General features: G+C 37.9%; 1 protein-coding gene and 1 long non-coding RNA gene across 2 annotated transcripts; both read left to right on the top strand.

Annotated features, from left to right (window-relative positions):
• Positions 1–10,348: 10,348 nt before the first annotated feature.
• On the top strand, positions 10,349–18,250 carry LOC147308177 (uncharacterized). Its single transcript, XM_086271587.1, has 2 exons — positions 10,349–16,719; positions 16,958–18,250. Exons 1-2 carry the CDS (start codon positions 10,373–10,375, stop codon positions 16,968–16,970), a joined length of 6,360 nt encoding a protein of 2,119 aa, XP_086127713.1. The 5' UTR covers positions 10,349–10,372; the 3' UTR covers positions 16,971–18,250.
• A 3,060-nt stretch (positions 18,251–21,310) lies between these two features.
• Positions 21,311–23,446, top strand: LOC147308176 (uncharacterized). The gene is made up of 3 exons (XR_015126108.1): positions 21,311–21,488; positions 22,065–22,148; positions 22,430–23,446. It is a non-coding gene; the product is annotated as an uncharacterized LOC147308176 (long non-coding RNA).
• Positions 23,447–26,273: the final 2,827 nt, after the last annotated feature.

Genomic DNA, 26,273 nt, shown 5'->3' with positions numbered 1-26,273 from the left:
ACCCTTAGGTTCTGACTGTGTTCAATCGTAAATGAACAATAGTCTTGGAGTCATATCTTGATGCTTTGCAAACACTCTGTCACGATATTATTCTTAAATCGCTTCAGTAACACGTGCTGTTAACAGTGTTTAATGAGTCTAAATTCCACGGGACTTGCGGCAGAATCAGCAAACAAAAAATGTAAAAAGCAGGTGATGAGGGTCAGAAACAGTCAGAAGTTTAGGATACATGTTGTAAAGATAAAGTCACAAACAGCTAAAGGTAGAAACTAAAACTGGTGGGTTGGGAGGGAAAGGGAATGGATGGATAAAGAGCAGGGAACTGAGGGCATCTAGTGGACAGCGGGAGAACTGCAGATTATAGTCGCCGTTGTGAGGGTGTCAAACATCCATCCATGAACCACGGCAGACCTTCTGAATTATGAGACACACGTGTCGCACATGTTTGAGTATTTTTAACAGCGGCTCTCCTTTTAGGTTCTAGATGTAAGTAGGAACAGCTGTCCGTGGAATCAGCAGTGGTCTGACAAAACAATGATGGTTTGAATTGTACAATGACCCACGGCTCTTTGTTTTACTTTGCTCCAGTCCTCTGTACAGTTTTGCAAGATAGGACAAGAACTTTTTCTCTCACATTTTCTCCAAACACTTCATAACACTGCATTTCTGAATGAATGGAAGAGCTCACAGGCGATATTTTTATTACCAAAATCATCAGGCTACATGATAAAAGAAGTCAAACATACATACCTACATATTATATTTGTGGATGTGCCAATACAGCAGAGATACTTAAATAACTCAGAATTTGTTAAAGAAAATGATAGTAGATAAATAAACTTAATTCAGGCCTATACAATTTTTAATATCATTAAGAGACCCAACGCACCAGTCAAATGAACACAGATTCCTGTTTAGAAATGCCTGACATTCCTGACTAAAGTTTGTATAATAGAGGCATAAATATGATCATTTTTCCATGTTACCTCAGGGTCATTTCTGATTATTAATTCAGTAGGAGAATCTATTAGAGTGGTCCAAGTGAACCACTCATTTCTTTGTACTATCATTTTGGGGGCTTTTTAGCATTTAATGTTATAGGACCATGAAGAATAACCAAGGGAAGATAATAAACAGCCAGAGCCATCTTTACTAACCTTATGGTTTATGGGGCACCGGCTCAAAATGGCATGCTTAATTATTGCATTTTAAACTAAGATGTACTATTTACTGTACTCATTGGAGAAAATCACTTGCACACTTTGTTTTGTTTTTTTTACAAAGGTTTAATTTCTCAGAAATTGTTTAAAGCCACTGTGAGGCAATTAAACATAAGAGAGTAGTGTGCAGTAATCCATTGTTATCTCAAAGTGATGGTTCATTTTGAAGTTGCTTCTTCCTTATTTTTCTATAAAAGTTGCTGATGCAGCAACAGGAGTCAAACATGTGGTCAAATCAGCACACAAACTGCAGGTACACAAAAACAGAAAAACACGTTCACTGCTGTGTGTACAAACTGAAAGGGAAGCAAAATTATTCTTCAGTATTTCTTAAAAAGAAGAAGAAGATGACAGGGAAGAAAAATCAAGTGATACATAAAATACACACCTACTAATTGAAGTTTTTGTAACTTGGGGCTTCTGTTCGGCTGTGCTTTTTAATTGTGCCCTTTCTCTCTTTGTGAATCTGCTGAATTGTGAAAAATAAAGTTGTTGGTTTTTTTTTCCTTTTTTCCTTAAAAGGTTTTTGTTTTCATATGTTTCAAATGTTACAGTCTCCCACGTTGTTGTGGAGGAAACTTTTCCGTTTCTCCTTTACAAATGTTGCTTCAGTTCATCGAGGTTTATAGTCTATCACTTATGCACAGCTCTCTACAGGTCCCACCATGGCATTTCAGTCAGGTTAAAGTCTGGACTTTGACTGGGTCATTAAAAACCACTGATTCTTTTTTTTCCCAGCATAGTACAAATGAAGCACAAAGTGTTACATCATGTCAATGTTTTTATTTACTTTATAAAGTTGTTTTCTTTTGCTTGTGCAGCTTTCCAGCTGCCTTGTTCCTGTGCAGCACTCAGCTCTGTCGTCAGGTCCCGTATCCTCCTGAAATAGGGCAGATATGATCAGGTGATGGAGAACAACTGCCTCGCCTGAAACCACACCCTGAACCCACTGCTCCACCCCTCCCCTACAGCTGAGCCACAAACCACACCCTGCCACATTCAGCCATTTTGTTCTTTTACTGTTGTGCTTGGGCTCTTCATCCTCTTGCATGATTTTATTTTGGCCAGCCTTTAGCTGTTGGATAGATGGCCTGACATTTGACTTTAAGATACTTTGATATACAGAGGAGTTGATGGTTGACTCGGTGACTGCAAGATGCCTAAGTTCTGTGGCTTCAAACAGAAACCAAAATCATCAATCCTCTACCACTTTGCTTGACATGTTCTGAAACCCTGTGTTCTGTTTTCGTCAAACATGGGGCTGTGAATTTGCTGGGACATCTAATCTTGGGAAGACTGTAAGATAATATTAAGCCAAGCTAAGGCAACTTTATTTAAAAACCACTGATCACACAGCTGAACCTGAAGCAGCAGTTTGGTGTATGTGAGGTCCTTCTCATGGGTTTTGTTTGTGTGATGCATTCAGGCGTGATTTAACAAACCTCAAAACCTTCTGTGATTATGGAAGTGCTCACACTTGGTGATGGTTAATTAATCAGCAGCACCTAGCTATTTACCCTCTTAATTCCTATGAAGACACCAATGGTGTACTTAGTTTTTCGCAGTACTGCACAAAGTCATGTAAAAAAACATTATTTTTCACATGACTGTAAATTTCTGGTATTTCTGTGTTACAAAAGCTGTATCCAAACATCAATATTTAGTTCACACTGAATTTGAAGTCAGTCTCAGAGCATCGGCACATGTTATACTAAATACAGTAATCCATCCATATGTAGTGTTTTTTATATATTGTGGAAATATGATGGTAAAGTCAAATAAATTTGACTAAACTGACATTTTCAGTCAAAGAAAAAGTTAAGAAAAAGCTGCAAATTTCAAATAGTTGTTACGCCTGACATTTACTACTGATGTGTCTGCTTTATTTTACTGATGGCAAGATAACCTCAGTGGCATTGACATTATTTAAACATGATTTCAGTGCATAAGGTTTAAAATATAACATTTGTAAAATAAATCAATAAATAAAAAAACACAAACAGTGTACATTTCATAACAGCTTTACTAATAATGATCACCAAAACGATTGCCTGACTCTGCACATTAAACCCATAGAGCTCCTTTTATGGATGGTCAGCATAAATACTGTCTTTGGTCAGTTGACTCTTCTCCCTTCTTGAAGGAATGCACCTGAATAGGTTGCAAGTTCCCCTGACCTTGAGTTTGTCATACCTCCTGTTCCTGAGTTTGTTCCTGAGTCAGCTAGCTGGTTTCCTGTTTCTATGTCTGAATATCTTTCTGTTCCTGAGACCATCCCTTGGTCAGGTAACTGATTTCCTGTTTCTGAGTCAAAATATGTGGATGACCTTTCAGTTCCTGAAAATATCTATGGATCAGCTAACCAATTTCCTCTTTCTGAATGATCATACAATCTTTCTGTTCCCCCATGTATCCTGAAACTGTTAGTGAATCTGGGTAATCTGGCGTTTCTTTGAAGCAGCAACAGACTGTCATTATTTTATCAGATGTCTTTCCTGATACCAAGTCTGAGTCTAAGGCATTCTGTCCTGAGTCTGTTCTGCCATGTGCATCCTGATCCTGAGTCAGCCAATGAAGTCTATCCCCTAGAGTTGTTTGACATCTACAGTCAACCTCCATCAATCTAGACAGTCATTGCCATAGACTCGCAGACCAAGGACCTTATGTCTGCCAGCTTCACTTGGATCTAACTGGTTTCCAGCTGGTCTTGCTCTCAGGCCTTAGCCTATCTATGTTTTCCCTTCAGCTTCACTGTAAAGATCAACTGAGATAATTTCTGAGGTGCCTTGTCCACCTTCTACTCGGCTTTTACAAGAATTCTTCAGGTTTTAGTCCTTGTGGACAACCTTATACTCAGGCCTATCGTCACAGTTGTTTCCCCTGTTTTCTCTGTTTCTATATGCCTGCATGTCAGAATTAAAATTAGAATATGTATGTATGTATGGGTGACTTGATTTAATTTTTCAGCAATTTGAGTTATTTCTCTTTAGATGTTTGCCTTCACTTATAATTTCTTTTATCAACCCACTAGAAACTGTCTAGTTGTGAATAAGCCATTTGATCATTTTGTTTCTTACTGGAAGTCTCGGGCTACAAGTTTGAAGAAGCCAAATAAACCTCCATAGTAGATTTCTAACTTTATCTGGTATATCTGGTCAATTCAATAAATGAATTGAAGGATGCATACAACTTTCTATGTCGTGAAATACCTGGCTATATCGTATGAATTTAGATTGCACAAACATGCACCAAAAAAAAAGACAAGATGGAGTGTAACTGGAACTGGAGACATCACACACTCATAGCTAATTAGGCAAAGAAAGGTTTGTAACTTAAAAATTGATGGAAGTTTTTTTCGTTCTGTGTTAAGGCTATAACATAGGTAATAGGTAATGTCTATATCTCTGTCTAAATAATGTCTAAAACTCTGAAAGAGTTTTAGACATTATATCACACTCCCTAGCAGATCATTACATGGAGAAACCTTTGGAATGCAAGCATGCTGATCCACACAGGTATGCACACATGGGTATTCACAGACGCGGACTAAAGCTTTCTTGGCTGCTGCCTCAAAGCACACTGTGCGCTGTCTATCTTGCGTGCTGCACAATATCGTTTATTACTTAGTAAATACTGATATCTATGACTAGCTAGTTTATTGTGATGGTGCTTTGTTTTCTCTATTATTATGTTGCTCTTTGTTGTTTGCTGTCTCCTCTGTTTGTTTGTTTGTTTGTTTGTTTTTTTTTCTCCATACAGGTGACCCAGGAGTTTTTTTTTTTTTTTTTTTGTCTCTCTTCCCCCCCCTTCTCACCGTCTCTTCTCCCCTTTGGTTTTCTTTCTTTCTCTCCCCCTCTCTCTCTCATTCATTCCCCCTGTCCTATTTATTAAAAAAAAAAAAAAAAAAAAAAAAAAAATGACAAAGGATGAACTGAAGCTCTGCCATCACGTAATGTCGCATACTGCTGTTTCTGATGTCATTTAAAAAAAAAAAAAAAAAAAAAAAAAAAGAGTAATATGAGCCAATTTATTGTTAGATTTTATACTTGTTTCCTACTCTTTTCTCTACAGATGCTGCAGGTCTAGCAAAGTTTTGCCAGGGGGGCCAGGTAGGGCATTAACAGGGAAAGGGGGGCACAAAGAAATACTTTTCTTTCTTATTCTCATTTAAAATGTCTCGTTTTTAATAAATAATTATCTGAATCTTATAACCAAAGTTTTTATTTGATGTGAAATGTATAGAAATCATACATATACCAACAAGACAGTGTACATCACTGTCACAACAGCGTTTGTTTTCATTCAAAGGCTTTATGGCTTTTCCTATAATACCTGGTGGGCCGGTCTCTAGTCAAAATGCCTGGGCCGATTTTTTGTCCCAGTACAGCCCCAGGCACAACACACAGTGAATTAATCTGAGAAGGTGCAATACAAAACAAATTTCCCACTTGTGGGACTAATAAAGGTTATCTTATCTTATCTTAAAAAAATAGATGGCCGGGCCAGCGGTGCAAATCGCAAATTTCCTCCCATAGACACATTAGTTGACACATTATTTGTCCCATATTGGCTTCTTAATGACAGTATCTTAGCTAACAACCCCAACTACCAGATTCATCTTGTAATTGGCTAAAAATCACTTAACCTACCGGTGAGACGGACATTGTTAGCTGACAGTCGAAGTTTGCAGAACTACGAACGCAGCTGGAATCCACAGCTGTACGTGTTCATGCAGCTTGCATTTTCACCTGCTGGACATCATTACCTGACAAGGTTAACTGTCTTCAGAATATTGCAGGGATATTATTTACAGTATTTGGCTCTACAGATTTTTTTCTCATACGGAGAGTGTCCTCAGGTAGCCGTCTGAATGCTGGGAGACGTGTGTCTCTGAGTGGGAGACCAGAGATCACATTAACATGTGTATCTCTGTATTAACAAACATGCCGTATTGGTTCAGTTTATTTTTTCTTATCATTGTTGTGAGGAGACCATTTGGAGACCATTTGGATTTTCTGTTGTTTGCTGTTATAGAGTTCTTGTTATGGATAAAAAGTGCCTCTTTTTTTTTTTAAAAAATAGCTGATAACTATTCGCTGATAGCTGCCAGCATCTGTGAACAAATATAATTCTATAAAGTTGTTCTATATAGCGTGTAACTGCTAATATAGAGTGCTATTAAATTTATTGCTAATGCAATCAAATGGCACATTGACTTGGCACTCATCATCAGAAAGGTTGCCGACCCCTGGACTGCAGAAAGACCATCTTTAGGGAAAATGTTATTATCTCAGTTTTTTTATGCCACATGTACATCAGGGTACTAATCGTGAAATATTGGATGAAACCTTTACACCACAAGAAGACAATGTGCTCATTGCAGTGCTGATTCTTATAATGAATTATTTGTGCAATATAGCCTCAGAAGCAAAACTTCCTACTTCTAATACCTTTGAATGTCATTATTTATGCTCATGACATGCGGATATGCAGCGGCAACTATAGAATTTTTCAAATATGATAGCATTGAAAGACTAGCAACCAGTCAGGAGAGAAGGACTGAGATGCCAAGAAAATTCAGAAATTTCAAAATTTCTGAAAATTCATTCAGAAATAAATGGAGCATTAAAAACTAGCTAAGTAAAAAAAGAGGCCATGGTTTTCATGTGTTTTGTATTCGTATTGATCAACTCTTGTAAAACATTTGGACCGTTTACTTAAGCAGTCGTTGCAATATTACCGTGTAAAAATACTCTATTACAAGTAAACTCAGAGACAACCCTTTAGACACGCCCCTGTCCTTCACTCTTATATCACTGGCAGCTTCAGCTGTGAGCCTTAAGGTCAGTTTCACTTCTCTAGATGTTGTGGGGCTGATTGTTTCTTCCTCTCTGAAGATCAAGGTAATGTAAAAGTTTTACATTTTGTATACATTTTTCTGAATTGCTAAGACACTAATATATTACACTAACAGTGTAAATAATCATTTTTCAATCATAAACATTAACATTTTATTTTATTTTATTATGTCAATAACAGAAGAAGGACAATGTGTATTATACGAATGTTTAAGTACAAACAGAATGAGGTCCATTTCTTTTTTCCTATCATATTTTTGAGGAATTTAAGAGACACATGATGCTGAAAATAGTTGAGCTACTGTGCTTTTTAGTGTGCAGTCAATGTTCCCTCAGTGATAGAAACAAAAATACACTACAGTCCTTATAGTATGATATGTTATTGTGACTGGTTGTGTGCATGATCTGAAACTACTGTGTGTTTTGTGAATGTAGTTAGGAGTTTGAGAATTAATTTTTGTGTTAGTATAGCAGAGATTAATTTTCTGACATTCCAACTTTATAGACACCTTATACTGTATGGCACAGGTGTCGAACTCCAGGCCTCGAGGGCTGGTGTCCTGCAGGTTTTAGATGTGTCCTTGATCCAAGACAGCTGATTTAAATGGCTAAATGACCTCCTCAACATGTCTTGAAGTTCTCCAGAAGCCTGGTAATGAACTAATCATTTGATTCAGGTGTGTTGACCCTGGGTGAGATCTAAAACCTGCAGGACATCGGCCCTCGAGGCCTGGAGTTTGACACCCCTGCGTATAAAGACGGTATAAACAGTATAGTGTTAGGGTAAGGTATAGACCAGGGGTCGGCAACCTGCGGCTCCGGAGCCGCATGCGGCTCTTTAGTCGTTATAGTGCGGCTCCTCGTGGTTTGGGAAAATAAATTAGAAGTATTTAGCTGAAGTGTATTTTATTTATGTTAGTTCTTTAAAAAAAAAGAAAAAAAGAAAAAAAAACTTGTACTTCTAAATTGGAAGTTTATTGTGATATTGAAATATAAAAATAAAATTATATTTTATTATTTTTTCATTGCTCCAAATAAGCATCACACTCGCGGAAGCCAGTGTACCCGCCGAAACGCCGTGCATTTATCGAGACTATGATCTATGTCTATGATCTCACTGGTTCAGGTCTATGCAGAACGGCAGTGGGAACAGAGCCTCTCCTTGGTCCCTCACTTGATGGTGACTTGTGCTATTGGCTTGAAGTTAGCCTCCAGTGTTGTACGCCACATCCCCATTGAGTTCCTGTATCCTCTTGTATAGTTATAGGCATTCCAGGATCCAGGTGTGGGACATCGGGTCATAGGCCTTCTTGTAATGGCTATGATGCCTGATAGGAGCTTCCATGTGGTACTGAGGCAGGTTATTGGCTTGTAGTTGGAAGGGACCGGTCCCTTCTGGCAGTCCTCGAGGATCAGGACTGTCCGGCCTTCGGTTAGCCATTCCAGGTGTCTCTCATTGACCAGCAGCTGGTTCATCAGTGCTGCCAGACACTTGTGGAGTGCAGTCAGCTTCTTCAGCCAGTAGGCGTGAACCATATGAACCTTTCTTTGATATCTCCCACTGTGATTGTTACTGGGTCCTGTTCAGGGAGGTTGCTGTGGTCTTCTCTTAGCTCCACCAACTGCTGTTATGGGTTGCATCCTTCTCCTATATGCTCCTCCTCCAGCCTTGGTGGTGTTGTTCTCATATTGTTCCCCTGCCACTGAGAGTACATCTTGGATGTTTCTGTGAAGAACAGATGGTTTATTCTCCTGCCCTTTATCTCTTTGGTGTACCTCTTCAAGCACCTGGACAAGGCTGTGAGTTTCCAAGGCAGTTTTCAAGTCCTCCGGTATGGACAGCTTGCTGTACTTATTAGGCACCTTCTTCATCGCACCTCATATACATATATGTATATAAACTGCTGGGCATTTTTTGCTTAACAGGCATGTAAGTGGAATGTATATGTATGTTTACTTACGTTCTATGTATTATAAATGAATACATTTTTGTATTTTTAATTTATTATATGTTTAACTGTTTCTTCAGTGCCATCATGGCTTGTTGTACATTAGTGGTAAAGAAATCTGAATTTTTAAAATTAATTATTATGTACTTTAATATTTATAATTATCTACTTTATTTATTTATTTTGTGAGCTATAATAATAGTCAGCACAACTTTATGGATTATGGATAAGTTGTTATATAATTAAGTCATTGAATTTTTATTTATTTATTGGCTTTTCAGAAGAATGCTGGGCACGTTTGACAGCCACTGACTAATTGCTGACTAAATCATCAAAAATGGGGAATGCACCATCAGAAAGTAACATGGGCAGCAACCTGAGATGCTGTAAATGTTATAATGGCCTGCCTCCGTGCATGAGCTTCAACAACCTTTCTCAAAATACTATTTATGGACGATATGTATATGTGTTCAACGGAGGTCAATATTACAGACCAGTTGGTCAGGATAATGCGTACGAGTGTAGAAGTTGCTTTGACCAATGGGGGAGAAGCGAAGCGGAGAGGCAGGAGAGACAGAGGAGAGAGGAAGAACAGAGAAGAGAACAGGAGAGGCAAAGGAGAGAGGAAGAACAGAGAAGAGAACAGGAGAGGCAAAGGAGAGAAGAGGACAAAAGAAGAAAAAAATTCAATGAAACTCTGGAAAGTTCCTACCAATGAGCTAAAGAGCAGTTTGAGAAACAGGTGAGAGGGCACATTTCACAGGAATGTGAGTCCAAGCGAGATGTTCTAATAAAGCATCTGCATAAGTCTGAAGCCAACTATGAATCAATCAGTGACAGTGACGAGCTTCTTGAACTCCTCTCGGTGAAATGCAGTCTCCCAGTTATAAATCTCAGTCTGACTCAGCTCACAGCTGATCAGCTCAGTGAGATCCTTTCAGTCCTGGACAAACTTCTGTTTGATGAGTGGATCAGTGCTCCTCCATCCATCAGCACTCTGCAGCACACTCAGGTGTTCATCACAGAGCTCTGTGCTCTGTCTCTGGAAATATCTGAAGAAGTTTCCCTACAAACCATCTCCAATCATATGCAGTCCCATTTGGGATCCATCAGCCAATCAGCATGTGGTGTTTTTGAGAGTTTCCTCTTGACTCAAGCCCTGTATCTGAACCTGATGCATGTTTTCAATGACCGTGACAGATCTGATAATGATGCTGTCCTCATAGCCAAACAATGGGCAGAATATGAGATTTCCACTGAAAACCTCTTTGTAATTGAATTCCTGAGCACCCTCACATCATCACTGCAGAGTGCAGTTGGAAGAGCCTCTGTGTTCACTTTAAAGATGGAAATCCAGTGTTTAAAGCTTCTCTTATCCACACTCACAGATCTAAATGGAAAAGAAGCCCACTCAAAATCCACTGAAATGCTCCTCAAACTTGTGCAAAGAAACCAATGGACTCCAATGGAAGCAGTCACTCTGCTTAAAGCACTGTCACAGAAATATGCAGATGATGATTCCATAACTCAAATCCTTACCTTGGTACGAGTGTATGACATACCACCAGACTGGATAGATGACTGTGGGCACTCTCTAATCCAGCTCCTTGAATCTGCTGCTCCTGAGCGATTTTGTCAGGATTTCCAAAAGACTCTAAGAGGAAACGATGAGAACAGTGTAACTGCAGTTCTAGCAGAAGTAAAGATGCTGTGGAATTTGGATGACTCTGTCATTGATATGATAAAAAACATTAACACTGGTGTCCTGAAATATACAGAAAATGTACCAAAAGAAGAAACTTTTATGAAAGAGTTATTTAAATGTGAATCTTTGAATGCAGACAACATACAGAAATGTCTGTGTCAGCTCTGCAAAGCAGTGTTTAATATAAAAGGCTGGTGGCCCACAGTGAGGCAGATGGTGCGGTGGTGTGGACTGGTGCTAACTCTGAAAATTGGAGTGGTACAACTGGTTGGTGTGGAAGAAGACCCATGTGTTACAGCCATGTTTGCAGCCATGCAAGTCTGCATGGGAAACAAATTGGACATTGTGCTGAGCTCTGATGTTCACTCAGAGGAGCAAACAAAGGAGTGGTCTGACTTCTACAAGCACCTTAACATTTCACTTAACACAAACATGAAGAAGACTGACCCATCATTCCAGGATGTCTATGAAGCAGACATTGTTTATGGTACAATGGATGATTTTGTGTCAGATTATGTTCAACGTGGCATAGAGGCAATGGAAACAGGGCATACACCGTTTAGTCGTGGATTTATTATTGAAAAACAAAGTCTCAGTGTTCTGCATGCTCTGGAGCTTTCAAGACTCAAAGACGATGACTCCCTGGTGTTTGCTGCGGAGGTCCTGCAGAACCTCATGAGTAAATTTCACAGTGAAGATGTGGAACTGAGACATATCTTTATTAAGGCCCTTTTTCAGGTCCTCCATTGTAACCTAAATGAAGACACAACCACTGACACAAAAATCATCACCGTCTCAAAGAAAATCACAGGGAAGGAATTGCTTTCTAATGAGATCTTTATTTTGACCTTTCTGGAAAATCTCTTGCAAGTGTTTGCTAGAGAAACAGAAGCTGTTAAAAACATGACAGATCCTGCAGGCAAATGGTGTTTGGAGAATTTATTTGCCTGTGTGGAACAATTCCAAGACTTAGACAAAGAAACCAAAGAAGTCTTCAAGATGGTTTCAAATCTTGGGGAACAAAGACTTTGGTCACCAGTAGAGGTCTTAAACCTTCTTGGAGCATTAACTGATAACCACCATGATGACGGCTGTATTTCCATCATGAAGATTTTACATTTGATGGAAACATATCAGGTTTCCTCTAAGTGGAAAGATGAAAACAACAAATCTCTCACTGAGCTCATAGATTCATGCACAACTAAGAATCTGATCCAGCATCTAGAAAAGAGCCTTAGAGGTGAGAAAAAAAGAAACATTGAAAACCTTTTCTGTGAAATACAGCAGATGAAAGTCATTGATAAACAAACACTGAGTACATCAGACAACATAGTAACTCATGTAACAAACCTAATCAAAACTGGTGAAATTAAAAAGCACACATGTGATGTGGAACATGTTAGGTCTCTGTGTCAAAGCAAAGAAACTGAGGACCTTCAGGAAGTCCTTGCAGTCTTATGCAATGCTGTACACCTCCACAAAGCTGAAAGGAAGTGGTTTCCCAGGGCAACTCAGATGATAAGCTGGTGCCTGTTGGCCTTGTCTGACACTGGGAAGCTCCTGGAGATGGGAACTGGAGAAGGGAAGTCTTGTGTCATAGCGATGTTTGCCGTGCTGCGTGTGCTTAGAGGTGAAAAGGTGGATGTGGTGTCCAGCTCTTCTGTGTTATGCCAAAGAGATGCTAAAGAATGGGCCAAATTTTACAAATACTTTGGCATTACAGTCGACACAAACACAAATAAAAATGAGGATAAAGATCGGAAAGAATGCTATCAGAAGGACGTGGTGTATGGAACCATTGAAGCCTTTGCTGCTGATCACCTTCGCCAAATATTTGAGATGAAGGATGTGAGGCCTGATCGTAACTTTCAGTGCATCATTATCGATGAAGTGGACTCACTGCTGCTGGATCAGGGAGTGCAGCTGACATACCTGTCCAGCCCCATGGTCTCCATGCAGCACCTGAACATTATTCTCACCATGATCTGGAGCCACGTCAGTCAGTATGGCTTCCTATCTACAGGACATCAGACATTTGTACGAGGTCCTCCTGCTTCATTCTTCAAGGCCATCTATGACTCAATGAACACAGAAGACACTGAAATTAGTGATCCAATGGACATTTTAACTATTGCTGAAGAATCCAACATTGTGCCAAAAGGATTTTCAGAAGATATCTACAAGAGTGAAAACCATGAAATTCTCAGTAAACTGAAAACAGTGAGTCAGGATGCTATGGTTGACTTTTTCAAAGAAATTGAGGACTATGTCCCCTATGGCTTTACTGTTTACACGCTAGATGACAAGGGACTGCTCTGTCTTCAAAAGTGCAGTCCATATAATGACCGGGACATCCCAGAGCTTTCATTTCTTGTCTTGGAGGAAGGATTGTGTTGTCCTCTCTATGAGTCAGAAGAAGTTCTCATCAAGCCCATTGCAGAATTGATCTCTGAGAGGATTCAGTACACCCCATGTGAAAACAATAAAGACAAAATCAGCATTCCTGGATTCTTGAAGACTCTGGTGGAGAAGAAAGTCTCAGTGTGGGTTCAGAATGCCTTTCTGGCAATGTTACTGAAACAAGGACAAGAATATGTCGTAGAAAATGACAACGTCTGTCCAGTGGACTTCAGATCCACTGGTATTGTTGAACTGAATAAGAAATGGGGGGATGGTCTGCAGCAGTTTGTGGAGATTAAACACCAAGTCAAACTGAGCACAATTTCAACAGTGACAAACTACATTTCCAACATCTCCTTTTTTGAGAAATACCAGGGGAAAATATACGGAACAACAGGAACACTGGGGAGCAAAGCAGACATTCAGTTTTTGCAGGACCTGTATCCAAATCTCTCTGTGTGCAAAATACCAACATTCAGCAGGAAGAAGTTATTTGAGGTCAAAGGTACTCTGAAAAAAACAGCTGAAGAATGGAAATCTGAAATAAAAGATGTGGTCATGGCTCAGATTTCCCCAAATTCATACAGAGAAGGAAGAGCAGCGTTGGTGATCTGTGAAACTATAAACAAAGCCAAAGAGATCTACGAAGAGCTGAAGAGCAGCATCCCAAATAAAAAATTGATTCTCTACTGCCGCAGTGACAGAGACAGTTTGAGTAAAATAGACAAGGAGCTTCATCCTGGTGATGTCATTGTTGCCACAAACCTTGCCGGCCGTGGCACAGACATAAAAGTGTCCCCAAAGGTGAACAATAATGGAGGGTTATTTGTGATCCTCTCCTTCCTTTCTGAGAACACAAGAGTGGAACTCCAGGCTTTTGGACGAACTGCACGCAAAGGTAAACCTGGATCTGCTCAGATAATCATTTCCACTGAACACCTGCAGCCATCTTTCAGCACAGTGTCCTCTCTGGAGGAAGCCAAGAGCACAAGAGACAGACTTGCAGCAGAAAAGATAAGTTACATGATGAACGATGTTGCTGAGATGAAACTGCGGGAGGACCTGTTTTCAGAATACTGTGAAACACTTCAAGATATTTATGACACCACTGATGGAGACGAGGAAAGAGCTGTTGTTGCCATCATGAATGAGTTCTGGGGGATTTGGCTGCAAACTAAATCAGAAGAAATTGATCAGTTGAAGAGAAATGAACTGCAAGAGAGTCTGAAAGCTGATTTGTCAAAGGCAAAAAGTCAGTCTGAAAGTCAGACTTCACCAAGTTCCAGCATTTATCACTACATCAAGTTTGGAAATATTGCACTGGATGAAAAAAAGTGGGACACCGCAGCCATAATGTTTGAAAAAGCCACGACAGAGGATAAAAGCTGGGCAGCTGTAGCTTTTTACACTCGTGCATACTGCACTATACAACAGGCGGAAGGAGATTACCTCACCAAGGCAATAGATGATCTAATGAAGGCACAGGAATCTCTGAAGTTTCTCAGTGAAGAATCACTAGTCTGCCTTCAGTTTGTAACAATGTCCTCTGCATACTCAGCCAACAGCAACCCAACCAGTCTGGAAAAACAGTTATCAACCAAGTGCAACGTTCTAAGTTACTTTGACAAAAACATTACTGAGGCCATCAAAGAGTTGGATAAAATAAAACAGCAGAATCCAGTGGTAAAAAAATCCCCTATTTTCTGCTTGGTATCAGGGGCTGATAAAGATCTCCAAGTTGAAGTCTATACCCTCTATAATAGAGGTCTGAGATATATATTTTCTGTGGAAGATGAGCCTCGTTTCTCATGGGAAGGTCTTCTAGTGACCTTTTTTGCAGTTTTACAGAATATTGGAGGATCATTGCTCACTGCATGTATGTTTCATAGATTGGCTCAAGTTGGCATGGGACTCATTACTGAAGAAAAAACAGACAGCACGAGTGAGTCTACGATGACAGGAGAAATCAGCTGGAAGTCATGGGCAACAGAAAAAGCCATTTCTCTTGGTGTATCTCTCGTTGGGTTTGGAGTTGGAAAGTTGGTCGCAAAGAGCTTCAAATCTTCTGAAATATTACTCAAAGGAATGGGCAAAAAGATGAAGCCGATGCCAAAGTTTCTCTCCAGACAGGCTGAAGAAAATGTTAGTCCTGTGACAAATATGAAGAATGCAGAAATGACAATCATTACTAATGGTTTTGGGAATAAAGAAGAGAAAATACTGGCAGATATAGTAAACAGCATCAAATCTGATTTAAAAGAAAGGATTGTCCCCAGTGTGGAATCAAACATGGAAAAAGACCCCTTAGCTACATTAGTAGACTTCATCATTCTCTCACAAGCTGAGGATAAAAAGCAACTTCAAGATCTTCTGAACGATAAGAGCACAAAGAATAATCTCTTGGCCATTTTCAAAGAGTTAAGCAAAACTGCAGTGCAGCCATTCTATGCAGACCTCAGTTGGCAAAATAAACTGAATTCATCTCTCTCTAAAATAACTGAAAAAGCCAAATCACACACCAAAGACAATGCATCTGCAATTCTTACCACAATCCAAACTCGTTACATGGGCCGACTGGCAGACAATACCATCAGTACAGTGCTCAGCCTCTCATATAAGTTTTTCTCAAATCTTCATGAACAGCTGAAAATATTTAAAGAAAAGAAAAGCAACGAGAATGTGAAAGTAAGTGATCTATCTGGAGAGGACATTAAACTTTTGAAAGACTTCAAGCAAGACTTAGCATCCACCATCAATACTTTATTGGCTAATGCTTTGGTAGAAGTCTTCGACCACAAGTTCTCTACTTACATTGTTTCTCATGTTCACGGTCAAATAAAAAGCAATATTGACCATCATATAATCATAAACAGCTTAAAGAGTGACAGGACAGAGGAAAAACTCAGAGCTGGGCAGAACAACATATACACCCCAAGAAAGCTGAATTCTAAACACAAACTTAAAGGAGAGGCAGGTCAGTGCTCACAATCACATGCTGAAAAGATCAAGAACTCCACGACTGCAGGCACCATCCTCGATATCAAAGTTCTGTCAGAAGCCACTGGCACTAAAGTTGTCATCCTAACAGAGGACAGCAATGGAAGACTTACCAAAATGCAGGAGCTGAGCCCAGACACTCGACCTGCCAATACAACTGTGACATTGATCTACAGACAAAAGAGTGACCAATACCCTGATGGCCATTATGATGTGCACATCAATAACCAGACAGTGATTATAGAGAGTGAGGGCAAGAGCTGTTTGTTTCATGCTTTGGCACGGGGTATGAAACCAGAAGGCAGCTCTGCCGAGATCGCTTTGAAAGCAGACTGCCTTCGATCTGTGGAGGCTGATGCTCTCCTCAGTAACCCAGGCCAATGGGAGCCTTTCCTCAAGCACAAAGAGTTGACTGAATCAATCAGGGGAGGGGACTGGTACGTGGCAGAAGTAGCTGCACCCAAAAAGGCCATAGAAGAAAGCAAAAGGTTACACCAGGAAGAGTTTGGAAAAGTAGAGTTATACCAAGAATGGCAAAAATATACAAAGAAAAACAAGGAACACAATCCTCAGCGTCCTCTACTGAACAGGTACAATCACATTTGATATGATACTAAATTACAGCTAAAATAAAAAATCTGTGCTTTATTTTTAATTGTTATGTTTTGCTCCCTGGTCTAGAGTTATGGATTTATTGTACATTTGTAAAGCAGGATTATAACATTTAATGAATGTGATTGGTGCATGACGCTGTTACACACAATACTTTGATTTGTGGCAAGATTTGACAAGATGGATGTGTTTTTTTTTTCTTTCTTTTCTTTCCAGTAACAACAACTGAGAACAAGACTGGTGAACAATCAAACAATTCTTCCGCCTGTCTGATCATCATCAAGAGACCTCTCTATTATGATATGATACTTTTAATTCAGTTTTTTTTTTTTTACTTTATTGAAGACAAAAATACAAAAAACCACACACATTTACCTCAATTTGGACATTGAGGCAATTTTTCAATTTAGTTTTAATTTAGATCTTTTGATTCTGTAGTAAAACATACATATTTAATACAGGTAAGACGGCATAAGAATCATACATACTGTTAGAAATCCTTAGTCCTAAATGCTGTTTAGGATTAGGTAAGGTAGGGCCGTTTGATTTCTTTCTAAAAGATTATTTTCAGACTTCAAACAAATTTTGACATGATCAGAAATCAGTAAAGTATAAAGGTCAAATATTCAATTCTAAGGTATTTCCAGACACAATAGCAAAGGATAGCATATTTTAGTCGACTGCATTATTAATCAGTCAGGAAAAAAGAAAGGTTAGCCTGTCTACATGTCCTTCTGTTGTCAGTTTCCAAGTATATTCCCAGTTACTGCCCTATAGTGTAACTCTATCTAATATGTAATCTTTTTTCAACAAAAAAGTCATTTATTTTCGATGCAATTTGATTATTACATTGATTATATTGTTTTGCTTATTTACAAAACCAATTCCAAGTATTTGGGATTCTGTGTAAAATGGAAATAGAAACCAAATACAATGATTTGCAGATATTATAAGTTCATATATCTACATTTCAGCCTTGTGAATGCTGCCAATTCCATTATTGCTGCCTAATGGGGGAAAGATATCCAATTGTGATTTTTTGCTTTGATCACTGTACAATTTTTTTTCCAGACTCTGAATTTTTTAATGATGTTGGCATATCTTTCTAATTTTGGACATAGTTATATTGTTCTGAAATAGTTCCATAATTTAAAGGCAGTTTCTTGCAGATTGGTGAACCTCTACCCATCTTAACTTCTGAGATTTTCTTTTTTTTTAATACCCGGTCATGTTAGTGACCTGTTGTCAATTCATATAATTAGTTCCAAAATGTTGCTCCAGTTGTTTTAAGTTTAGTACCACCCTCTTGTTGTTCTTTCCCAACCTTTTTGAGACATGTTGCTACTATTAAATTCAAAATGAGCTAATATTTTTCATAAAATTCTGAACTATGTCTCAGTTTAAACATTTGATATATTTTTACATTTTATTAAGACCATTGCTTTCTTTTTGTATTTAATTTTCTAGCTTTTTAAAAAAAAATGGTTTGTAATCTGATGTATCTCTTCTGTGTGCAAGACTACTTAATTAATTTGATTGTTCAATAACATATAATCAAACAAAAGTATTAATCAATTGACTTATATGGAATTGTTTATATATGTGTCAACCAATAAATGGAAATTAAGTAATGATGTAATAACAAGAGATGATGTAATGTTCTTTATCAGCATCAGGCATTATCATTAAAGTGTTTCAAATTTATGTTGAAATCAAGACTTTAAACTAACTGCAAGTCTATGTTGCAGCTTTAAGGCAGGGATGACTCCTGGAGTTGCTTTCTCACTGTATATGCTTTATTTCACAATCCGATCATAACAAAAACATACAGCAGCTCCTCTCCGACTCCTAGCCCTTTGCTGCGGTGGAAAAAGAACCACTCCAAAACCCCTTCAAGGAACATATGTACAAAAGAGTTTTCCTAACACACCAATGGGGCGTTCAATGCCATCTTGTAAATATGAGTACTCTGGCAGAATAACAGTTCAAATGAAAAATATACCAGAACAAACAAGCAACCAAAAAAGAAGTGTGGGGTACCTTTGAACCAATGAACAAAGTATAACCATTTATACTTTTTAACATAACCCGGCCCCGTCGATATGTGTATCTCTCACATCTACTACATTATCAGAGAACGCTAAAATTGATATTTCTGAGGTTAAAAGTGATCTGTGCAATTACAAAACACACATATATATATATATATATATATATATATATATATATATATATATATATATATATATATATATATATACATATAATATTTATTTGTCTTCATAAATCGAGCTTAAATTTACTGTGATCTCTGACTATGTAATATATGAAATCATTACATTTGAATTTGCAAATACACTTCATGAAAATGTGATTATTTATATTTTTATCTAAACATAATTTAGTCTTGTACTTTTCACATATTCTTTAAGGATATTGTAGTTTTGCAAAATCATCCTATAGACTGCTCTGCCAACCATCTGGCATTGACCAGTCATGAGAGAAAAATGAATATTTCCTGACTGATCATCAGGGGTTCCTGTAGGTAGGCTGATGGCAGTTGCTAGGTAAATAATGGCTAAGGCCCCAGTGATGCATGTCTACAGACTAGTAGGAGACTCTTGACAACCCCCTGTTGCTAAGAAGAAACTGGTGTTTTACAACCACTGGCAAAAACCACCTTCGGATTTGTGACTTTGGTACCAACAAAGACAAACAAATACATGATCACACTGTCATCAGTATAGCAGAGACTGAAGTGTCCCAGAAGCTGCAGGCAGTCAGACTTAACCTTGGAGAAAGGTATCAGTACAGCTCATCAGTTCAACAAAATAATCAGAGAGTAATGTGGAAGAACAACAGACAACATAAAACATAAACTTCTGAAAAGTTAAGCCAAAGCTGAAGCGTCTTAAAGTTGCATTTCTATGGCTACCAGGGGGTGATATTTGTAGTTCTAGTCCTATATAAGTGACTAGTAAAATGGCTTTCTGACTGATTTCTAAACATTTTCCTAGTGAGTTTGTGTGCTCACATTTTGGGTCATATTGAATGCACTAAGGCCCAGTAGAATAATAAATAAATAAATAAATGCATAAATAAATAAATATCATTTTGAATTACTTTGAATGCAAAGCAAATCTAGTAGTCTGAAATAAGTATAACAGACCCAGTTTTACATGCCTATTTATCTTCTACATTGTCTCAGTCAATGAACTGTCACAGACATTAAACACTAAGATTGTGTAGATGTACTTACTGAACCAAGTGACACAGTTACAAAGAGCTTGGGTTGTCAGAAGAAGTCATGTAACACTCAACACATCTGACAAAATTTCAGAATAAACAGAATTCACAGAATAAATCAGAATTTAAAAGCGGCACTGACAAAATAATGATGATAAATAATCAGATTTCCTCCTCTAAACTGATGTAATCCAGCTAAAAGAAACGTAAAGTCTGTGGATTGTGCAGTATTATAAACAAGTTACATAAATTCATGCATATTACCAAAGAGCGGCAGTAAAGATGGCCAAAGGTTTACAATAGTTAGTACGTGACAAGTGATGGAAACTGTGGCTTTGACTGTGGGTTTGTGTGAGCGTATATGAGCCAAGAGATGGCTGCTTGCTTTGTCTATTGCTGTTGCGTGAACTTCTATTTCCTCATTATTGTTCTGTAGACGTGGCTTATTGTGACACCAGTTTTATTCATCAACTATGGTTGAAAGCTTACATTCACATCACAGGAATAATTTAAGGGATTTTAATGATTTGTTTGAAGTGTTCTTTCTCCCGGTTAGAATGATTGCACAGAGTACATCTTTAATTCTGTGCACAGCCACAGAGAACTGTTGATGTTGTAACAGCAAACTGTACTTTGGCAAATACATGAACAGGTTAAACAGTCAGTAAGTACTGAAAGTCATTACTGCAGGCAAATCACCAGCATCAGTCAGATCAGATCAAAGCTCTGCAAATATACATTTATTACTGCAAGTCAATAAGGAAAGGTCTGATGGATCTTCCAGGAATAGTGATGTTGCTTTTAAGATTACTGATTGGTTAGTAGGCGGCAATACCTTCATCTTCATAGTACAGAAACAGTTGCATACTTTGATCTCTTCAGTTTGTTTACTTGTAAGTTTGTGAAAGTAGATGTGAACGGATTGTGGCTGCATATTCATAGGCTTTTTACGTGTTATGATACTAATTTAAAGGCTTGTAAACAGATCTTGTGATTGTTGAGATAGCATGGATAGCTGTTACATCCTGTCTTCAGTCTTTATGCTACATAATTAAGTTTGTAAGCTGTTTTTTTTTTAAAATATAGTATTCCATCTATCATCTAGGAAGAATATAACGAAGCATAATGAAATTAAACTCAACTCAATTTTTTTCTAAACCAAGATTAAAGGAGTGGTTTTCACTGTAGTAAAACCACAGCTGTCGCACCTCTTATGCACTCTTATTAATGTAAGTAAGTTTCGTGTTGATAATGACTTGCAGTTTCCTGTTAGTAAGAAAACACAGCTGGCAGTCTGTTATTGCCACATCTTTGTCCACAGCAGTTCTAGTGAGCATCAGCTTTCTGTTCGTTTCTTTTGTCAGCCATGGACAAAACTGTGCTGCTCCTGTTGTGCCTGCAGGTTGTTCTGCTCATCACTGCCTTTCCTTCAGACGCAGCTGGTCAAGTCGTAGTGAAAGGTCCAGATCAGGTAAAAAGATCTGCAACAGCAATCAAAAAGGTAGGGATACATACCTTTAATTATCTGTCTGAATTTACTACAAATTCCATATTATATTTTGTGGAGAGAGGAACTGAATGCCGCAGAAGAGAAAGCTCGCTGTTTTAGGTTGTATCAACAGACCTGGATCATGTGGCTGGTAAATGTGTTTGATTTTGAGTGTATTTCTACTTTTCCATTACAAAATTGGAACGTAGCATCATAATAGGTGTTTGTGCAGTTTTGTGCTCCCTTAAGTTCATTCCTTGTGTTTGGAAAGATTCATCAAAACTTCTAAATGAACAAGTAACTAAGAACTCGTTACTTGTACTTGTACATTTTCTCAGTTTAAACATTTGATCTGTTGTTTTATTAGATCAAATGTGGGATTGTGAGATTTGCAATTTATTGCCTTCTGTATTTATTTACTGTTTACACAGGATCACAATTTTTCAAACTCCTTGTGGACTTTGTATATTAATCTATAAATGTCATGACCATGATTTCTTTATACAGTAACAACATGTCTATACTTTATGTTGATTTTAATTTATCATCATTACATAAAAACGCAATGTTCATGTCATTTCATTATAGGTGGCAAACAGGACGGTCAACCCACCAAACCAAGAACAACAGAAGAGAAGGTGTTCCATTAGACGTGGAGGGTGCCGCCCAATGGTAAATTGTTTTGTTATTTACATTTTCTTTATTTCCTGCTGTTACAGAACAGCAACTTGATAAACACTGAATCATCTTGTGAATTATCCTTCTGTTTCCAAAGCTTTCTTATTACAGAAAACAATAATGGATTGCGAAGCCCATGTTTTTCTTTATAAAGAAAAAGCTGGTCCTGTTATTATGATCACTATTGAATTTATTTATTTTTTTTAATTTCAAGCACATAGATATTTAAAGCTAAAGCAGAGCAAAGACTGTTTTATTTATTTCTCTCTCTGCAGGGCCAGTAGTTTACCCATCACACATCGCTGCGGCCAGAAACTCCTTCCTGCATTTTTCCATTGACCTGGGTGCTTCAATAATCTACGCATATAAACTATCACAACAACAGATTCTCTGCAAACATGTTGCAACATTGCAGTTGGTGCAGAAGTCACCTCGCATACAGACAGATGCTAAATTTGAACCAGCTCACTGGACTCCTCTGAGAAGTCAGAAATTAAACACAAACAACATTCAACCACTAAAACTAATTTTGGAAGTAAATATAAGGCGGAGTATTAGGGCCACATTAAGAAAATAAAATATTTTGATCAATTTGAGAATAAAGTCAAAATTTCACGATTAAAATCGAAAATCTATTTTGAGAAAAGCATCAAAATGTGGAGATTACTTTTGTTGTTTCAAGACAAACTGCCACGTTTCTTATACCTTTGTGTAGATGAATTAGCCATTTCACATTACACGAATGCAACCATCTGCACCATCTTTTCAACATCCTTTTACATATCACCATAATATGTTTGTGTGCTAAAAAAGAAATCATTTCCTTCCTTGTTACTTAAGTCGATTCTGAAGTACGATTTCACTCAGAGGGTACAGCAACCATGGCTGATTGTCTTGAAACAAAATAGAATTATAATATTATTCTCAAAATGATGAATAATTTTGTTTTTCTTAATGCGGCCCTAATACTACGTCATATAAATAACCTTTGCATCTTAATTTAAAAAAAAAATCCTAAAGCACTTAACTGTTTTAAGATATATTTTTTTGTAAAACTATGAATTTGAAAAATCATAGATAACAACAATAATTATTTTGATATTAAATAAATAATTGCATGTTGGAGGATTAACCACAGGAACATAAAAAGTGTTTTTGGTAATTACCAGTATTGTGTATTTAGGGCAGCTGTGAGTACCTTGTGTGGAACCTTGCACTGGATAGTAATAATAATTTTGTTAAGTACTGCATGTGCTGAGTATAAACTGGACTAATAAAATATTTAAAGCACTGCACATTTGCGTGAATTAGACTGATATTCTGAAAAGAAGTTGTGTAGTTAATTGTAAGATTGTCCAATGATGACAAATAAAGACATGATAACATGGTGTTAAACACAGCGCCAGAAAATCAGATGTATCAGATGTATATTTGCTTCTCCTTCAAGCCCCTGACTCACTGACTTTGAACAACTGTAAAACTTCCACATGTTTTCTGCACATTTTATTCAGTAACTTACTGACTTACCTGTGTTTGGTTTTAAGACAGTGAAAGAAGAGTTTACTAAAAAAAATAGTTTGATCAGACAATCTCTTCTTGCACTGAGGATGCAACATCAAAACACAGAAGAAGCTTTTCTATATGCAAAAAAATCCCTATTTTCTTTGTAACACTCACTGAAACTGTCAAACTTTTGAGCAGAGTCAGTCACATTACACAGTATATAACTGGTGGCCACAAGCAAACACTACAAAATAAGACTTCTGTTGCCCAGAACATAAACACTTAAAAGCACTTGAGTCTTAGTTTAGTAGTTTCAGTATCAAAAACAGCAATTGTCACACTGCCAGTGTACTTCAATGTAGTTCATTTACTGGAGGTAAAAACCACTGAATGTGAAATTCCCTTGTTTAAATCATCCTTTATACAAAAAACATAAACCTCTATACTTTAATACCATCAGTAACACAAATATATTAGAACTGCCAGCACAAATGTATTCAGGAGACCAATGCATGAGGAGTGAGGAGTGATCAGAGGCACTAAGTGTCATGGCCACTGAACGGACTCACGCGCAGACAGTACTTTTCAAGGAGAAAGGGGATTTATTTACAATAGGGATCACCTTAGTGCAAAATATATGTACAGTGAGTTGGGAGGGGGGTCCAGGGTTCCAAGGAGAGAAGGGGGGGGGGAATCCACACACACGCTTCCTCTTCCACTCAGTCACCGCCACCGCTCCTCCACACACACACACTCCTCTTCAGCCGCACTCGCTCCAACACTCCACACACTGCCCCACTTGGACAGGTCCGGTGATTCGGTCCAGGAGAGGGATATCTACAGACAGAAGTTCAAGGTTAGTCCCACAACAAAATACATGTAAGAGATTCTTCTTTGAATATGCCGCGAGCACGAACTCAGGTGGTTCAATATATATATATACATATACATATAGTTTTGTCTTCATAAATCGAGCTTAAATTTACTGTGATCTCTGACTATGTAATATATGAAATTATTACATTTGAATTTGCAAATACACTTCATGTAAATGTGATTATTTATATTTTTATCTAAATATAATTTAGTCTTGTACTTTTCACATATTCTTTAAGGATATTGTAGTTTTGCAAAATCATCCTATAGACTGCTCTGCCAACCATCTGGCATTGACCAATCATGAGAGAAAAATGAATATTTCCTGACTGATCATCAGGGGTTCCTGTAGGTAGGCTGATGGCAGTTGCTAGGTAAATAATGGCTAAGGCCCCAGTGATGCATGTCTACAGACTAGTAGGAGACTCTTGACAACCCCCTGTTGCTAAGAAGAAACTGGTGTTTTACGACCACTGGCAAAAACCACCTTCGGATTTGTGACTTTGGTACCAACAAAGACAAACAAATACATGATCACACTGTCATCAGTATAGCAGAGACTGAAGTGTCCCAGAAGCTGCAGGCAGTCAGACTTAACCTTGGAGAAAGGTATCAGTACAGCTCATCAGTTCAACAAAATAATCAGAGAGTAATGTGGAAGAACAACAGACAACATAAAACATAAACTTCTGAAAAGTTAAGCCAAAGCTGAAGCGTCTTAAAGTTGCATTTCTATGGCTACCAGGGGGTGATATTTGTAGTTCTAGTCCTATATAAGTGACTAGTAAAATGGCTTTCTGACTGATTTCTAAACATTTTCCTAGTGAGTTTGTGTGCTCACATTTTGGGTCATATTGAATGCACTAAGGCCCAGTAGAATAATAAATAAATAAATAAATGCATAAATAAATAAATATCATTTTGAATTACTTTGAATGCAAAGCAAATCTAGTAGTCTGAAATAAGTATAACAGACCCAGTTTTACATGCCTATTTATCTTCTACATTGTCTCAGTCAATGAACTGTCACAGACATTAAACACTAAGATTGTGTAGATGTACTTACTGAACCAAGTGACACAGTTACAAAGAGCTTGGGTTGTCAGAAGAAGTCATGTAACACTCAACACATCTGACAAAATTTCAGAATAAACAGAATTCACAGAATAAATCAGAATTTAAAAGCGGCACTGACAAAATAATGATGATAAATAATCAGATTTCCTCCTCTAAACTGATGTAATCCAGCTAAAAGAAACGTAAAGTCTGTGGATTGTGCAGTATTATAAACAAGTTACATAAATTCATGCATATTACCAAAGAGCGGCAGTAAAGATGGCCAAAGGTTTACAATAGTTAGTACGTGACAAGTGATGGAAACTGTGGCTTTGACTGTGGGTTTGTGTGAGCGTATATGAGCCAAGAGATGGCTGCTTGCTTTGTCTATTGCTGTTGCGTGAACTTCTATTTCCTCATTATTGTTCTGTAGACGTGGCTTATTGTGACACCAGTTTTATTCATCAACTATGGTTGAAAGCTTACATTCACATCACAGGAATAATTTCAGGGATTTTAATGATTTGTTTGAAGTGTTCTTTCTCCCGGTTAGAATGATTGCACAGAGTACATCTTTAATTCTGTGCACAGCCACAGAGAACTGTTGATGTTGTAGCAGCAAACTGTACTTTGGCAAATACATGAACAGGTTAAACAGTCAGTAAGTACTGAAAGTCATTACTG

This window comes from Aulonocara sp. 'chitande type north' Nkhata Bay, linkage group LG18, assembly GCF_057382095.1.
Source record: "Aulonocara sp. 'chitande type north' Nkhata Bay isolate Kocher_YH1m ecotype deep benthic linkage group LG18, A_spYH_male_GT1.1, whole genome shotgun sequence".
Taxonomy (NCBI): Eukaryota; Metazoa; Chordata; class Actinopteri; order Cichliformes; family Cichlidae; genus Aulonocara; species Aulonocara sp. 'chitande type north' Nkhata Bay.
Note: the sequence above shows the minus strand (reverse complement) of the source record. Positions and strands in the feature narration are given on the sequence as shown.

Excerpts from the sequence above, each read along its gene's own strand:
- LOC147308177 (XM_086271587.1), top strand. The coding sequence starts at position 10,373 with ATGGAAATCCAGTGTTTAAAGCTTCTCTTATCCACACTCACAGATCTA.